The sequence below is a fragment of the Aotus nancymaae genome, unplaced genomic scaffold (genome assembly GCF_030222135.1).
Source record: "Aotus nancymaae isolate 86718 unplaced genomic scaffold, 86718_ANA_hifiasm-v0.15.2.pri h1tg000053l, whole genome shotgun sequence".
Lineage (NCBI taxonomy): Eukaryota > Metazoa > Chordata > Mammalia > Primates > Aotidae > Aotus > Aotus nancymaae.
In genome coordinates this window covers 12,947,396-12,965,828 of record NW_026988467.1, presented here as the reverse complement: position 1 = coordinate 12,965,828, position 18,433 = coordinate 12,947,396, and the positions used below count along the sequence as shown (strand labels likewise).

Genomic DNA, 18,433 nt, shown 5'->3' with positions numbered 1-18,433 from the left:
CCTCCCGGGTTCAGGCAATTCTCCTGCCTCAGCCTCCTGAGTAGCTGGGATTACAGGCACACGCCACCATGCCCAGCTAATTTTTTGTATTTTTAGTAGAGACGGGGTTTCATCATGTTGACCAGGATGGTCTTGATCTCTTGACCTCGTGATCCGCCCGCCTCGGCCTCCTAAAGTGCTGGGATTACAGGCGTGAGCCACCGCGCCCGGCCCCCAATCTTCTCTAATTAGCGAGTGGACTGCTTCTTCAATGAGGGCGGTATACCTTAAATTATTGTGCTTTAGAGTAGAAAGATAAATATCAACACAAATTAATATATTAATTATGCTCCCTGTACTAAACAAACACTTTCACTCCCAATGACATATATATACCTTCCTTAACCTTGAAGGTCTTCTTTCCAAGTACTATTTGATCAGCATCAGAAAATACCAAAAACTTACTTGACTGACACTTTTAGTCAATCATCAAAAAACCTACTAATCAGGATCTAACCAGAATGTTAAAATTATACGAGGGACCAAATTATCTCTTACAAGCTCAAAACATTTGTCAAGATTCAACAGATTTAGAGAGATTTCACAAAAACAAATTCTATCTATATTGATACATCATTTCAACCTTTGTATAACAACACAATTTAAGGACACTTCGAGCTTTGAAAAGTCGTATTTCTTAGTTTTCCAGTATACACAAGCAATAAAAACAATGTAATATAACAATAACCATATTACAAAAAGCAGATGCAAAAAAAAAAAAAAAAGTGAAGCTCTTAATTACCTGATGCCGTTTAAGCATGTCCAGTCCCAGAAGCATGTCCATGGGCTGTTCCTCAAGTATAGAGAAGGAACATGCCAAAAAATCTCCTTCAATCTGAACCTGAGCTAAAGCACATGAAGAGAAAAGGTTACTGTTATGTACTTCAAAAGCCCAAGGCAAGTGCTGAAAATGTACTTGTCATTCTGTGCCTTGCTTACTGCAATCAATTAAGGCAAAGCATGCAAACAGGTAAGATCAATTTCAAAGCCAGCAAAGGCCGGGCATGGTGGCTCATGCCTTAATCCCAGCACTTTGGGAGGACAAGACAGACGTATCACCTGAGGTCAGGAGTTTGAGACCAGCCTGGCCAACATGGTGAAACCCTGTCTCTACTAAAAATATAAAAATTAGCCAGGTGTGGTGGTGCAAGCCTATAATCCCAGTTACTTAAGAGGCTGAGGCAGGAGAATCGCTTGAACCTGGGAAGTGGAGGTTGCAGTGAGCTGAGACTGTGTCACTGCATTAGAGCCTGGGCAAAACTCCCTCAAAGTTTTGCCCAGGGAGAGCAAAACTCCATTTCAAAAAAAAAAAAGATGGGCATAGTGGCTCACGTCTGTAATCCCAGCACTCTTTGGGAGGCCGAGGCTGGCAGATCACGAGGTCAGAAGTTTGAGACCAGCCTGACCAACATGGTGAAACCCCATCTCTACTAAAAATACAAAAATCAGCTGGGTGTGGTGGTGGGTGCCAATAATCCCAGCTACTCAGAAGGCTAAGGCAGGAGAATCACTTGAACCCAGGAGGTGGAGTTTGCAGTGAGCCAAGACTGGGTCATCGCAGGAAAAAAAAAAAAAAGTCAATGAAGGCTTAATATTAGATTTTTAAATATTTGCTAATCTGGCTAGTAATTTTGTATTTTCCTGATTAACAATGAGGTTAAGCAAATTTTCTGGTTTTTTTTTTTTGAGACGAAATCTTGCTCTGTCATCCAGGCTGGAGTGCAGTGGCACCATCTCAGCTTACTGCAACCTCCTCCTCCAGGGTTCAGGAGAGATTTCCCTGCCTCGGTCTCCCGAGTAGCTGAGTTTACAGACACCTACCACCATGTCCAGCTAATTTTTATATTTTCAGTAGAGATAGGGTTTCACCATGTTGGCCAGGCTGGTCTTGAACTCCTGACCTCAAGAGATCTGCTCACCTTGGCCTCCCAAAGTGCTGGGATTACAGGCATAAGCCACCGCGCCTGGCAGAAAATTTTCATATATTTATTAACCATCTGAATTTCCTCAAGTGTCAAAGTGTTTCTGTAAAAACAAAAAACATTTTTTTGAGATGGAGTCTCACTCCTGTCACCCAGGCTGGAGTACAGTGGCATGATCTCATCTCACTGCAACCTGTGCCTCCCAGGTTCAAGAAGTTATCATGCCTCAGTCTCCAGAGTAGCTGGGACTACAGGCGTACACTACAATGCTCAACTAATTTTTGTATTCTTAGTAGAAATGGAGTACTGCCATGTTGGCCAGGTTGGTTTCAAGCTATGGCACCTGGCGATTTCTGTAAATTTTATTTATTTATTTATTTAGTGACAGAGTCTCCCTGGAGTGCAGTGGCGTGATCTCGGCTCACTGCAATCTCCACCTCCCGGGTTTAAGCAATTCTCTTGCCTCAGCCTCCTGAGTAGCTTGAATTACAGGCGCCCACCACCACACCTGGCTAATTTTTTTGTATCTTTAGTAGACACAGGGTTTCACCCTTGTCAGGATAGTCTCGATCTCCTGACCTCGTGATCCTTCTGCCTTGGCCTCCCAAAGTGCTGGGATTACAGGTGTGAGCTACTGTGCCTGGCCTCTGTAAAGTTTTATATTGTCTGAGTTGCAAGCTATACACATGGGTCTATATTCTGAATATGAATCCTTTATTAGTTGTATGTGTTCCTAAAGTTCTTTCCTAATTTGTGTTTGTTCACTTTGTGATGTCTTTTAATGGAAAGTTCTTTTAATTACTGCTTTTTTTCCCACCCCGAGACAGAGTCTCACTCTGTCGCCCAGACTGGAGTGCAGTGGCATGATCTCAGCTCACCGTAACCTCTGCCTCTGGGTTCAAGTGATTCTCCTGTTTCAGCCCCCAAAGTAGCTGGGATTACAGGTGTGCACCACCATGCACAACTAATTTTTGTATTTTTAGTAGAGACAGGGTTTTTACCATGTTGGCCAGGCTAGTCTTAAACTCCTGACCTCAGGTGATCTGCCCACCTCAGCCTCCCAAAGTGCTGGGATTATAGGTGTGAGCCAATGCACCCAGCCAAAAACTCTTTTTGTAGAGACTGGGTCTTGCCATATTGACCAGACTAGTCTCAAACTTCTGGCCTCAGGCAGTCATCCTGCCTTGGCCTCTCAAAGTGCTGGGATTACAGGAGTAAGCCACCACACCCAGCAGATGAAAAGTTCTTAATCTTAACGTGGCTGAATATATGAAATCACTTCCTTCCTATTTTCAAAGAACTCCTTCCCTACACAGATATTGTGTATTTTTTTTCTAAAATCTTTAACTTTCCTTTCCACATCTAGGTTTTGGGTTTTTGTTTTTGTTTTTTTTTGACAGGGTCTGCTATGTTGCCCAGGCTGGTCTGGAACTCCTAGGCTCAAGCAATCCTCCCACCCCACAACTAGGTCTTTAATCTACCATGAATTTGCTTTTGTGTGGTGTGGGTAGGGGTCCAATTTCTAATTCATTTCTCCCCATGGATATCTCTTGTCCCAGCAACATTTCCTAAAACTTTCTAAGACTCCCTCTCATTTATCAAGGTTCATATAATCATGGGTTTGTTTCTACTAATATCTTCTAGACAGTCCTTTGATATCTAGAAGGCGATGTTATTCTAGAGTATTTTGCCCATTCTCACAATACAGGGCCCATGCTGAACTTAAAACAAGCACATCCAGTCTCACAAAAAACTATCAGGATTTTGATGGCATCTCAATGGCTCTGTGGATGAACATGGGAGAACTGCCACTCCCAACATACTGAGTCTTCTGATCCATGATAAAGCTTTCCTTTTATTTAGATTTCCCCTATTGCTATAAGGGTTTCTTCGTGATGATCATAGCTGTGGTTGTAAAATTCACAAGGTTGGACACAGAACTTGGTACTTATTTTGTCTCTTCCTATTATCGTCTCACTTAAAGCCATAAGAAATCTGAGAACTCAGCCCCTGAAGCAACCAGTTTGTGGTATTTCTGCCCAACTCTCAGTCCTATTGTGTTTAGGAAAGTATGAGAATAAGGTAGTTTATCCTGATCCTACGCAAATCAGTAAGAGAAACACAAAGACCCTAATAAACAGACATACATATTTCAAAAGAAAGAAAGAGCCAATGCATAGAAAAATTGTTATTTGCAACGAAAGAAAAGTAACTTACAATAAGAAATCACCCTTTTATTTGTAAAAAATTTGTCGCTCTATCGCCCAGCCTCAAGTACACTGGCATGATCTCAGCTCACTACAACCTTTGCCTCCCAGGTTCAAGTGATCCTCTCACCTCAGCCTCCTGAGCAGCTGGTAGCTGGGACTACAGGCGCACTTCATGATGACCAGCTAATTTTTTTTTTTTTTTTTGAGACAGACTTTCCTTCTTGTTGCCCAGGCTGGAGTGCAATGACACGATCTCGGCTCACCGCAACCTCCGCCTCCCAGGTTCAAGTGATTCTCCTGCCTCAGCCTCCCCAGTAGCTGGGATTACAGGGATGCACCACCATGCCTAGCTAATTTTGTATTTTTAGTAGAGATGGGGTTTCTCCACGTTTGTCAGGCTGTCTCAAACTCCCGACCTCAGGTGATTCGCCCACCTCTGCCTCCCAAAGTGCTGGGATTACAGGCATGAGCCACTGCACCTGGCCATTTTTTTTTTTGTATTTTTAGTAGAGATGGGGTTTCGCTATGTCACCCCGGCTGGTCTCGAACTCCTGAGCTCAAGTAATCTGCCCGCCTCAGCCTCTCAAAGTGCTGGGATTTCAGGCATGAGCCACCACACCCAGCCTTGTTTGTAAATTTAAGAGGGAAAACTAGTATTGCTGGCAGTATAGGACATTAATATGAATATTCATTCAGTGTGGATGAACTGGATTGGTACAAGTTAGCAATATATCAAGAACCCTAAAGCATCCATAACTTTGATTCAGTAATTTCACTTATAGGAATCTTTACTAGGGGAAAAAAATCAAGATGTACAGAAAACTATACTGCCATGTTGTAACAGGAAACATAACCAGCCAGGTGTGGGGGCCGGGCTCACACCTGTAATCCCAGCACTTTGGTTGGCTGAGTCAGGTGGATCACTTTGAGCTCGGGAGTTCAGAGACCAGCCTGGGCAACATGGTGAAACCCCATCTCTACTAAAAATACAAAAATTAGCTGGGTGTGGTAGCAGGCACCTGTAATTCCAGCTATTTGGGAGGCTGAGGCAGAATTGCTTGAACCTGGGAGGCAGAGGTTGCAGTGAGCTGAGATTGTGCCACTGCACTCCAGCGTGGATAAGAAAGCAAGATTCTGTTTCAAAAAAAGAAACATAACCCAAAAGCTGACCCTTAAACCTGCAACAGAATGCTATATATTTATTCATTTATTTAAATAATGCTTATGAAATTTATAGTGACATTGAGAAAACGTTATTCCACTTTTTCTTAGTGCAGAATATAAAATTTTAAACACGAAATGATAACCTTTTATACGAAAAAAAATGTATAGAAAAATGACCAGAAGGAGATATACTCAAATAATACTGGTGGTTGATTCTTACTACAGCAATTTAAGGGCATTTTTTTCCTTCATCTTACATTTCTATACTTTTAAAGTTCTCCATCATAAGCATCTATTAAATGGATAATGAAAGAAAACAAAAACAACAATTCTGATTAGAGATGAAGGACTGAACACATGCATTATTTACATTTCTACATTTACTCCTAAAACATTACAAAAAAGGCTTTTGGGTTTTGTCTTAGGCAGAAATTTTTTTTTTTTTTTTTTTTTTGAGATGGAGTTTTGCTCTTGTTGCCCAGGCTGCAGTGAAATGGCATGATCTTGGCTTACTGCAACCTCCACCTCCCAGGTTTAAGCAATTCTCCTGCCTCAGCCTCCTAAGTAGCTGGGATTATAGGCACTCTCCACCATGCCTGGCTAATTTTTTGTATTTTGAGTAGAGACAAGATTTCACCACATTGGCAAGGCTAGTCTCAAACTCCTGACCTCAAGTGATCCACCTGCCTCAGCATCCCAAAGTACTGGGATTATAGGCATGAGCCATCATGCCCAGCTCTAAGGCTTAAATTTTTAAGGCCAAATATAATGGAAGAGACTACAGAAACAAAACTTTTGAGCTAAAAATCAGGTAACAGTGAGGAAAACTGAGCAGCAGCCCAACTGATATCACAGAACTCCTATGGGGCATAGGAACTGGTCACAAATACCTCTGCAGGTAGAAGGAGAGATGGGCCCAAAGCAGCAAGCCTGGTGGAAAGGCTGCAGAGGCACAGTTAGCCCCTGGGGTGTCCCTCCTGCACTCTGCTCAGCCAGGTGACCCTTCACCCCAGCAGCAGACTAGAGGCTTATTTTCTAGAGAGGGTGAAACAGAGGCACTCTTAACGGAGATGATCATGGAGGGAGACAGGGACAGAACAAGTACCTGACTAAAAATGGGTTGGGGGGGAATAAATGAAATCCAACTGAGATGCCAGCCTTTTTCTCCCTGCCCACCCTACATGAAGGCCACAAGAGCCATGGCTGCCTACCCAAGTCATTTTCCAAATAAGCTTTTTGGTGGCCCACACTCTTTTTTTGAGACAAGGTCTTGCTGTCACCCAAGCTGGAATGCTTTAGTATGAACACAGCTCACTCAGCTTCTATCTCCCTGGCTCAAGCAATACTCCTGCCTTAGCCTCTCAAGTAGCTGGGACTATCGGCACTTGCCACCACACCCGACTATTAAAAATTTTTTTTTTATACAGATGAGTTTTCCTTATGTTGCCCAAGCTGGTCTCAAACTCCTGGCCTCAACCCATCATCCCACATAAGCCTCCTAAAGCACTGGGATCGTAGGTGTGAGCCACCACACCCAACCAGTGACCCACTCTTAGATGTGAGCAGATGTCAAGGATCACAAGACATTTATGAAAACCATCTAAAGTAAAATATAAACAAATACAAAGTGTAACACAAAGGTTGGAAGACAAAGTTGAAGAAATCCCACAGAAAAACAAAAGAGAAGAAAACTAGAGGATAAGTTCAGGATAGATTGTCCTATCTGAATAACTGACATTCCAGAGGGTAGAAAATCATAGTCAAAATAATTCAGAGCAAGTCCCCAGAACTGAAGGATGTGAGCTTCTAGAATGAAAAGGTTACCAAGTGCCTAGTACAGTATATGAGAAGAGATCCACACCCAAGCATGTCATTAAACACTGCGGTCAAAGGGAAGATTTACAAGCTTCAAAAAAGGAAAACAAGGCCAGGCATGGTGGTTTACACCTGTAATCCCAGCACTTTGGGAGGCCTGGTGGGCAGATCACTTGAGGCCAGGAGTTTGAGAGAGATCATCTTGGTCAATATGGTAAAACCCTGTCTCTAGTAAGAATACAAAAATTAGCTGGGCATGGTGGTACATGCCTGTGATCCCAGCTACTCAGGGAGGCTGAGGCAGGAGAATCACTTGAACCTGGGAGGTGGAGGTTGCAGTGAGCTGAAATTGTGCCTCTGCAGTCCAGCTGGGGCAACAGAACAGGCTGTCTCAAAAAAAAAAAAAAAAAAAAAAAAAAAAGAAAGAAAGAAAGCTTTCACATAAAGGATCAAGAATCAGAACAGCATCCAGCCTCACTACAGCAACACTGACAGTGAAAAGGTTAAGGAGCAATGTCTCAAAATTGTGAAGGAAAATGATTTCCAACCTAGGCAGACAAGTAGAATGTATAGAGAAAAAAGACATGTCTGATACTTAGTCTGAATTTACTCCCATGCACATCTTCTAAAGATGTTACTGGAAGATGCACTCCAAAAAACTGAGGAGCAGATAAAAAAGAGGAAGACAAGGGATTCATGTAACCGAACACAGGAGAGAAGAGAAAGGAGTCTGCAGGACTCAGTCAAGTTAAATTCCAAAACAACAGCTCTGAAGCTGGCCTGAAACTGCCAGTCCAGGCTCAAGAAGTGTCTTTGATAGGATGAAATGTACAGACTATCCGATGTGCTTGAATCTATTTAAAGGAGATTTACATAATTAGGAGATGTCTGGGATAAATTCCATGCCAGAAACCAAGTGAGAAAAACGGGATAATTATTAATTTTAAGAGAAAGTAACACTAGCCATGAAAGAAAAAAAAAAATACTAGCCATTCAATTAGATGGCTCAGCTCTCAAAAACATTTACACAGTCATATGAGTAAACAGCAAAATAAACATGCCATTTAGAAATATGGAGGTAAGTATCAAAACGAATCAGCTAAAATAATGGAAAGGGATTATCTTTTCAGGAAATACAAACGTAGAGGAGACTAGCTTTTTTGGAACCATCAGAAACACGTAACTTTGACAGAACACAGGATTTAAAACGTCTAGAAATTAAGCTTGCTGGCTCAGACATACCTACACAAAAGAAATTTAAAATAACAACAACAAAATAAGAACAACAAAAAGCCCTCTAAAAACCTGAAAATCTACTGCCCTACCTACAAATAGCCTACAGAAAGACAGCAAGCCCCAGTGCCTTTTGCTCACCTAGATGTACCCTTCCAATAATCTTCTGGGTGCCCACTCCTTTGGCAATCCCTGCCCACCGACGGTCCACCAGTCTCATTATATTACACCTTTCTGCACAAGCTTGGCTCATAATAGTCATCTGGGCACCTGCAGGGGTAGAGAAACATCAGACAATAAAAACAAAACCCACATTTGTGAGAATACAGCACTAATTAATAACAAGGTGAAAGCAAGTACACCCCAAGGCTTTTGTCTCTATAAAATCATTTCTGCCTAGCAAGTGTCTTGCCCCACTTAATTCAACTTTCAGTTCCACTCTGTAATCTGGAACACTGTGTGAAATTTGACATCAAGGGGAAGAATATTCTGTAGTGATATAATAATTAAAAGACATTTTAAAACTTTACCAGTAGAAAGCAATGATGATCCGTGTCTATAGATGGCAATGCTAAGTTAAGCAGTACTTTGCAATTTTTACCAAGCATCTCTAGGCTTCAAGCGATTCTCCTGCCTCAGCCTCTTGAGTAGCTAGGATCACAGGCTTGCGCCACCATATCCAGCTAATTTTTGTATTTTCAGTAGAGACAGGGTTTCACCATGTTGGCCAGGCTGGTCTCAAACTCCGTACCGCAAGTGATCCACCTACCTCAGCTTCCCAAAGTGTTGGGATTACAGATGTGAGCCACAGTGCCTGGCCCTAGCAAGTTGTTTTTATAACAAACTTTGGGCTAGGTGTAGTGGCTCCCACCTGTAATCATCCTTTAGGAGGCCAAGACAGGAGGATCACCTAAGCCAAGGAGTAGGAAACCAGCCTAGGCAACATAGTAAGATCCCATCTCACTATGTAAACAAGTAAGTGCATTATCTACTACTTCGCCTGCTCAAAAAGTAAAATTACAAACAAAAAAAAAAAAACCCACATTGGGACACTGCAGTCTACTATTTATAAATATATCATGCAGTCTCCCAAAAATTTAGAAGTGGACTTCCATAATCTGCTCCAAGAATTAGACCCTCTTCCCTTTAAATATGAGGCACTTAGGATATTTCTATGTCAAAGCCAACAGGCATAAAACTCTTTCTCCTCAACTAACTCCCACTTTGGATTTCTCTGTCTTTGCCAATGGGATTATTTTCTGGCAGCCATAAAACCTGAGCTTTGTTCACTTAGACTCTTCTCCTAGTCTTCTTCTCTCAAGCCTGTAAATAAGGTCTATGCAATTTCTACTGTTTCTATTTCTGATGCTCTTTCTTCTTCTTCCTTTTTATTTTTTTGAGATGGAGTTTTCTCTTGTTGCCCAGGCTGGAGTGCAATAGTGCAATCTCAGCTCACTGCAACCTTTCCACCTCCCAGGTTTAAGCGATTCTCCTGCCTCAGCCTCCCAAATAGCTGGATACAGGTATGGGCCACAACGCCCAGCTAATTTTTGTATTTTTAGTAGAGACGGGGCCTCACCATGTTGGCCAGGCTGGTCTTGAACTCCTGACCTCACGTGATCCACCTGCCTTGGCCTCCTAAAGTGCTGGGATTACAGGCATGAGCCACGGCGCCTGTCCTGATGCTTTCTTCTAACCATACTGATCAGCCTAGCTCACACTGCCATTCCCTTGCAAGAGGACAATTTTTCTGGCTTCCAAACCACTCTGTGGATGCGTAATTTAAAGCAAGGAAATTGTTCTGACCCTTAGGGGTACGGAATCCTCCAGATCTGTCTACCTTTAGTTTTCCTAAAATGTCACTTTTTTTTTTGGAGACAGAGTCTTGCTCTGTTCCCCAGGCTGGAGTACAGTGGCACAATCTCGGCTCACTGTAACCTCTGCCTCCTGGGTTCAAGGAATTCTCCTGCTTCAGCCTCCCAAGTAGCTGGGATTACAGGCATACCACCACCATGCCTGTAAACGTGGTGAAACCTCCATCTCTACTAAAAATACAAAAAATAATTTTGTATTTTTAGTAGAGATGGAGGTTTCACCATGTTGGCCAGGCTGGCCTTGAACTCCTGACCTCAAGTGATCTGCCCGCCTTGGCCTCCCAAAGTGCTGGGATTACAGGTTTGAATCACTGTCCTGGGCCAATATCACAATTTTCAAATCACTTACTTCTTTATCTGCTTAAAAGTCCTCAATGATTTCCACTCCTTATGAGATTAGTTTCAAATTGCCATCACTATGGCTTCAGATCCCACCCCATCCTGGTCACTCGTTTCCTTCCGGTCTTACATTCTAACTACTCCAAACCTTCTGCTTCAGCAGGAGGAATGTGTCCCCTTTGCCACTCACTCGTTTTGACTCTCCTGCAAAATGCTCCATCCCCTGCTTTCAGTTTTGCTGAATTCCACCAATGCTTCAAGGTCCAGTTCAAGACCCACTTCCTGCCCAACGGACTGCTCTTTTGCAATGACCTTGCCTCTCACTCAATTCCAAAACTACCTGCTCATATTACTCACAGGTACCCTACACTTTATAAGCAATAAAAGTTCTTGGCATTTGAGAAAGGTTAGATTCAAGAAGGCCCAGAAATAACAAAGGAAACAGGAATTTGGAAAGGCAGTTCTCTCTTTTCTTCCTCGTTCTTCACTTTAATCTACAAAGGCAAGTTATTAAAGTAAGCAACCCAGGATGAGAAGGGCCCCCGTCACTGCTCTCCTACGTTTTCCAAAGCCTCAGCTCAAATGCCGTCTTTAGGGAAGACTCTCCTGAGTACCTTAGTCAGAGTGAGAATGTGGTCTCTATTGCCATCCAACATTCACCAGATTTTTGCACAGTGGTTAAAATTTCTGACATCAAGGGGACGTGAGGCTGAATCCAAAGTCCACCACTCACAGACTCTGTATACCTGGAAGACTAAGCTTCCTTAAGTGTAAAATTCAGAGTAGAGAGTGTGACCTCTCTATATGTAAGTTTCCTTATGGGTAAAATAGGAATTATAGAACAAAGTACATAGAGATGTTCTGAGGATGAAATAAAATTGAGTAAGATGATTATATTAAGCACCTAGCATGGTGCTTGGCACACAACAAGGAATCAATACACATTGAGTATTATATTAGTGTCTCCTATGTATTTATCTCTCACACAGGAGCCCTCTGAGGCACCAGTCACTGAGTCATAACACCAAGCACGCAGTACAAGGCCCTACACACAGCACTCGACAGACATTTTTTAAACTGAATAATCAGCAGATTTACTTCTCTCAGGAATATCTGTATCTCAAGATACAAACTCCTTTATTTTTTCCTGAGGCAGGGTCTCACTTGCTCAGGCTGGGGCACAGGGACACGATCACAGCTCACTGCAACTCTGATCTCCCCAGCTACCACAGGCTCAGGTGATCCTCCCACCTTAGCCTCCCCAGTGGCTGGGACTACAGGTACATGCCACTATACCTGGCTAATTTTTGTATTTTTTTGTAGAGGCGAGGTTTCACCATATTGCCTAGGCTGGTCTCAAACTCCTGGACTCAAGCAATTCGCCCATCTCATCCTTCCAAAATGCTGGAATTACAGGCATGAGCCACCACACCCAGCCTCAAGGTACAAACTCTTACTGAGAGTTGATGCCAGGAGTTCCCAATCAGCCTGCACAACACAGAGGAACCCTGTCTCTACAAATGTTTAAAAATTGGCGGGGTGCAGTGACTCACGCCTATAATCCCAGCACTCTGGGGGCCTAGGTAGGTGGATCATGAGGTCAGGAGATCAAGACCATCCTGGCTAACACAGTGAAACTCCATCTCTACTAAAAATACAAAAAATTACCTGGGCATGGTGGCACATGCCTATAGTCCCAGCTACTCGAGAGGCTGAGACAGGAGAATTGCATGAACCCAGAGGTGGAGGTTGCAGTGAGCCGACATCGTGCCACTGCACTCCAGTCTAGGCAACAGAGCAAGAGTCCATCTAAAAAAAAAAAAAAAGTTAAAAAATCAGCCAGGTGTAGTAGCATGCGCCTATAGTTCCAGCTACTTGGGAGGCTGAGGATGGAGGATCACTTGAGCCCAGGAGTTGGAGGCCGAAGTGAGGTGATCACACCACTGCACTGTAGCCTGGGTGACAGAGACTCTGTCTCTTTAAAAAAAGAAAAGAAAAGAAAAGAAAAAGCCGGGCGCGGTGGCTTACGCCTGTAATCCTAGCACTTTGGGAGGCCAAGGTGGGTGGATCACCTAAGGTCAGGAGTTCAAGACCAGCCTGGCCATCAGGGTGAAACTCCATCTTTTAAAAAAAAAAAAAAAAAAAAAAAAAAAGGAGAGAGAGATGAAACATAGCATGTGCTCAAGTATTTGTAGATAAACAAATGGAAGAAAATACTTTTATCCTTTTATATAAAAATACATAACCAAGGAGGAAAATATTACTTGAGAAGATTTTTCTACTCTAGGAACTCACTATCTTACAGCTTTGAGTAAGAAACCCAGAATTAAGATGTATGAGATGACTCAGTTATACACCCACAAAATGCTGCATGGTATAGCATTAGTTTGCTGACTAAAAAGCAAACAGTTGTTACTGACAGAAAAGGCGCCAACTAGTATGTGAATTACCTGAACCCTCAAGCAGAAGAACACCTGTCTCCTTACCTAGTGGTTAAGTTCTTTGAGTGTAAGAACCATACCCATATAGTCTTACACTCCTCACAAATCCTGGCAAAGTACTGGTGCACAGGCCAGGCTGAAATGTGTTTGACCTATACCCTACATAGCTCCTTCTTATAGCCCCTTCTTCTAAACCAACCTATATATTCCCAATTTTTTATAGAAATATCCAAGAAATTCAGGATGCTAGATAAACGGGAGTTAGGAAGATAAAGGGACACTACAAAATACAAAACTGGTTAAGAAATGATTAAAGAGGCTGGGCACGGTGGCTCATGCCTATAATCCCAGTACTTTGGCAGACAGAGGCAGGCGGATCACAAGCTCAGGAGTTCGAGATCAGCCTGGCCAATATGGTGAAACTCCGTCTCTACTAAAAATACAAAAAAATTAGCCAGGCATGGTGGTGCGCACCTGTAGTCTAAGCTACTCAGGAGGCCAAGGCAGAAGAATTGCCTGAACCTGGGAGGCGGAGGGTACAGTGAGCCGAGATCGTGCCACTGCACTCCAGCCTGAGCAACAGAGCAGGACTGTCTCAAAAAAAAAAAGGAAGAATGATAAAGAAAGAAACCTAATACCAACAGAATGCCCGGCAAGTGAAACAGTAAGTGTCAGGCTATATAGCCATCTGGGCCAGGTGCAGTGGCTCACACCTGTAACCTAAGCACTTTGGGAGGCCGAGGCGGGTGGATCACTTGAGATCAGGAGTTCGAGACCTGTCTGACCAACATGGTGAAACCCCATCTCTACTAAAGATATAAAAATTTGCCAGGCATGGTGGTGGGCACTTATAATCTCAGCTACTCAGGAGCAGAGGAAGACTGTCTTCAAAAACAAAAACACAAAACAAAACAAAAACTACAGCCATCTGAACAGATGCTTGAGCCTCCCCTTCTCCCTGTCAGGTAAGGATGTCGGAAGGGAGACCAAGAAACAAAAGAAAGAGACATCACCTGAGTCAACAAAGGCTTTCACAGGATGTCCGTTCACTTTGCAGTTAATATAAAGCATCACTACTTGACCAAAACTTTCTGGAGCCTCTTCCATAGCTATTGTCATGTTTTCTTCAATGTTCTGTTGCCTGTAACAGACCAAGACCAGGGACACTGAAAGCATTAATTCCATGAAGAGAAATCAGTTTCAAAGTCACAATATTAAAACACAGATTTGTACATCTTTTGTCCCAACCACAACAGACGAGTTATAGAAAAACTGGTGCTCTATGCTATAAGAGATCATTTCCTAGGAGGCAGTGAGATAAACAGCTGGCAGAAAATCGAAAAGCAGGCCGGGTATGGTGGCTCACACCTGTAATCCCAGCACTTTGGGAGGCTGAGGCGGGCAGATCACCTGAGGTCGGGAGTTTGAGATCAGCATGACCAACATGGAGAAACGCTGTCTCTCCTAAAAATACAAAATTAGCTGGGCGTGGTGGTACATGCCTGTAATACCAGCTACCTGGGAGGCTGAGGCAGGAGAATCGCTTGAATCTGGGAGGTGGAGGTTGCAGTGAGCCAAGATCGTGCCATTGCACTCCAGCCTAGGCAACAAGAGGGAAACTCTGTCTCAAAGAAAAAAAGAGAAAAATAAAAAAGAAAGAGAAAGAAAATCTAAAGGCATAAAAATTACCCTCTGTAAAACACTGAGCTGCCTTTATAAGCTCAGAAGTAAGAAACTGGAGAGCAAGGGTCACAACCCCCTTTATCTGGCAGCATGTTAGAATTTTGGGAATGTTCTAATATTAACTGAGGATTTACTGGGTATCTGAATACATTTCCTAAGCCCAGTACATTACAGAAAGTTTGCACATAGAATACACGGAGATTTCAACTACTTGTGCTGCACCTGCTACTTCATCTCCAGGACTGGGTTTTCTAATCTGTAAAGTGAGGCTAATAATTGCTACCTAGGTTGCCAAGGGGTACAAAGCACCTAGTATACAGTGCTCACATAACAGCTTATGCTACAAAAAATTGCATCTATTGCTTAAAACTACATGTGGTTCATAGTTCATTTAATCCATGAAATAATTTGTTTAAAAATTCAACATGCTGGCCGAGCATGGTGGCTCACGCCTATTAATCCCACCACTCAGGAAACTGAGGCAGAAGAATCACTTGAACCTGGGAGGCAAAGGTTGCAGTGAGCCAAGATCACACCACTGCACTCCGGCCTGGGCATCAGAGCGAGACGCTGTCTCAAAATAAATAAATAAAAAATAAACATGCCAGGTGCAGTGGCTCACACCTGTAGTTTCAGCACTTTGGAAGGCCAAGGTGGGCCGATCCTTGAGCTCAGGAGTTTCAGACTAGCCTGGACAAAATGGCGAAACTCCATCTCTCTCCACCAAAAGAAAGGAAAAAAAATATCAACACAAATCTAATTCTTACGTGAGAAAAGCACACAAAAGGGAGTTCTTGCTTATGCCAACATTTTGTGTTCATTCCCCATTTGTTTCTACTCCCTTAGAGCAGCATGAATCAATCTCCTTTTAAAAACATTCTCAGCCAGGCACGGTGGCTCATGTCTGTAATCTCAACACTTCAGGAGGTGGAGGCAGGTGGATCACAATATGGTGAAACCCCATCTCTACTAAAAATACAAAAATTAGCCAGGCATGGTGGCATATGCCTACAGTCCTCAGTTACTTAGGAGGCTGAGGCAGAAGAATTGCTTGAATCCAGGAGGCAGAGATCACGCCATGGCACTCCAGCCTGGGTGACAGAGCAAGACTCCATCTCAAAAAAAAAAGAAAGAAAGAAAAAAAAAATTATCAAATACTACCAACATTAATGGAAACTAGGTCAGTGGCTGGGCAACTTACCTGAAGACTGAGACACTAACAACAAGGTCTAAGATTTGGGGTAAACTACACTGTAAATCTATGGTTGGTAAATCATAGCCTGGTGTTTAGGCACAAAAATTATGGAAACCCCACAGTGGTATCATGCATTTACGTATTATCCTATTGTCTATGGCTGCTTTCACATGGCAGTGGCAGAGCTGAACATGAGCAACACAGACTATATGGTCTGCAAAGACTAAAATATTTACTATCTGCCCATTCATAGAAAGTCCACTATGGCCAGGCACAGTGGCTCACACCTTCCAGCACTTTAAGAGGCCAAGGCAGGAGGATCACTTCAGGCCAGGAGTTTGAGACCAGCCTGGGCAACACAGTGAGACCCTATCCTTAAAATTAGCTGATGTTGTAGCACATGCCTGTAGTCTCAGCTATTGAGGAGACTGAGGCAAGAAGATTGCTTGGGCCTAGGATGCTGAGGCTGTAGTTAGCTATGATGGCACCACTGCACTCCAGCCTGGGGGACAGAGCAAGATACTGTCTTTTTTTTTTTTTTTTTTTTTTGCCCTGTTTTACAGTGCTGACCCTGTAACAAACAAAAAATAAACCTCGGGCCAAGCGTGGTGGCACACTCCTGTAATCCCAGCACTCTGGGAGCTGGGCAGATCACTTGAGCCCAGTACTTCAAGACCAGACTGGGCAACGTAAAAAGCTTGTGTCTACAAAATACAAGAAAAATTACCGAGGCATGGTGGTGCACCTGTAGTCCCAGTTACTTGGGAGGCTGCAGTGGGAGGATCACCTAAGCCCAAGAAGTTGAGGCTGTAATGAGCCATGATCGTGCCACTGCACTCCAGCCTAAATGTTGGAGGCCCCATCTAAAAAGAAATAAACAGGCCAGGCACAGTGGCTCACGCCTGTAATACCAACACTTTGAGAGGCCAAGGTAAGCAGATCATGAGGTCTAGAGATTGAGACCATCCTGGCCAACATGGTGAAACCCCACCTCTGCTAAAATACAAAAAATTAGCTGGGCGTGGTGGTGCGCACCTGTAGTCCCAGCTATTTGGGAGGCTGATGCAGGAGAATTGCTTGAACCTGGGAGGCAGAGGTTGCAGTGAGCTGAGATGGCACCACTGCACTCCAGCCTGGTGACAGAAAGAGATTCCATCTCAAAAAACCAAAAAATTTAAAAAAAGAGTAAGGAAGAGCTAGGCGCAGTGGCTCACACCTACAATCCCAGCACTTTGGGAGGCCAGGGTGAGCAGATTTCGTGAGCCCAGGAGTTCAAGACCAGCTTGGGCAACATGGTGAAATCTTATCTCTACAAAAAACACAAAAATTAGCTGGGTATGGTGGCAGACACCTGTATTCCCAGCTATTTGGGAGGCTAAGGTGGGAAGAACACCTCAGTCTAGGGGAAGACCAGGCTGCAATGAGCTGTGATTGCGCCACTGCATTCCAGCCTGTGTGACAGAGTGAGACCTTGTCTCAAAATAAATAAATAAAATAATAATAAAAGAATAAGAAGTTTAAAAAGGCATGATTTGAGGGCAGGCGCGGTGGGGCTCATGCCTGTAATCCCAGCACTTTGGAAGGCTGAGACGGGTGGATCACGAGGTCAGCAGTTTGAGACCAGCCTGGCCAAGATGGCAAAACCCCATTTCTACTAAAAATACAAAAAAATTAGGCTGGGCACAGTGGCTCACACCTGTAATCCCAGCACATTGGGAGGATGAGGCGGGCGGATCACGGGGTCAAGAGATCCAGACCATCCTGGACAACATGGTGAAACCCCATCTCTATTAAAAATACAAAAATTAGCTGGGCATGGTGGCGTGCGCCTGTAGTCCCAGCCACTCGGGAGGCTGAGGTAAGAGAATAGCTTGAACCTGGGAGGCAGAGGTTGCAGTGAGCCGAGATTGAGCCACTGCACTCCAGCCTGGCACCTGGTGACAGAGCAAGACTCTGTCTCAAAAAAAAAAAAAAAATTAGCTGGGCGTGGTGGTGGGCACCTGTAATCCCAGGTACTCAGGAGCAGGAGAATTGCTTGAACCCAGGAGGTGGAGGTTCACTGAGCCGAGATCACACCACTGCACTCCACCCTGTGTGACAGAGCGAGACTTTGCCTCAAAAAAAAAAAAAAAAGCATGATTTGATCTCTATTTTATGACCTTGTGATCCACCTGCCTTGGCCTCCCAAAGTGCTGGGATTACAGGCATGAGCAGCTGCCCTCAGCCAGCATGATTTGATTTCTAAGTCAATAGTGTAATATAATGACCAAGTTAGGCTTCATTTAAGTAACCAAAATGATGACACAGTCCCTAAAAGGCTAAGCAGTCTAAGAGCAGTAAGTATCATTGCTGTTATCTTCTTCTTAGTTATACTACGTTCTTCACAATTAGGAACAAAAACTGACTCGAGGAGGGAAAAACAGCTGTCCTTTTTTTCAGACAAAAGAATCTTGCTTGTGACTAGCAGTGTGACTGAGGCCGGAACAGCGTCACTGTCCTTGCTTAGGCTCCCTGCCTG

General features: G+C 43.5%; 1 protein-coding gene across 2 annotated transcripts in view; it reads right to left on the bottom strand.

The window, feature by feature from the left end:
* The window catches only part of DDI2 (DNA damage inducible 1 homolog 2), a 55,544-nt gene that overhangs the window by 21,250 nt on the left and 15,861 nt on the right, over positions 1-18,433 (bottom strand). For both annotated transcript variants that reach the window (XM_064363333.1, XM_064363335.1), the window contains exons 5-7: positions 14,051-14,178; positions 8,525-8,653; positions 782-885 (exon numbers count right to left, since the gene is read on the bottom strand). In XM_064363333.1, coding sequence (XP_064219403.1) covers positions 782-885; positions 8,525-8,653; positions 14,051-14,178 — 361 coding nt within the window. The remainder of the gene's footprint in view (positions 1-781; positions 886-8,524; positions 8,654-14,050; positions 14,179-18,433) is intronic.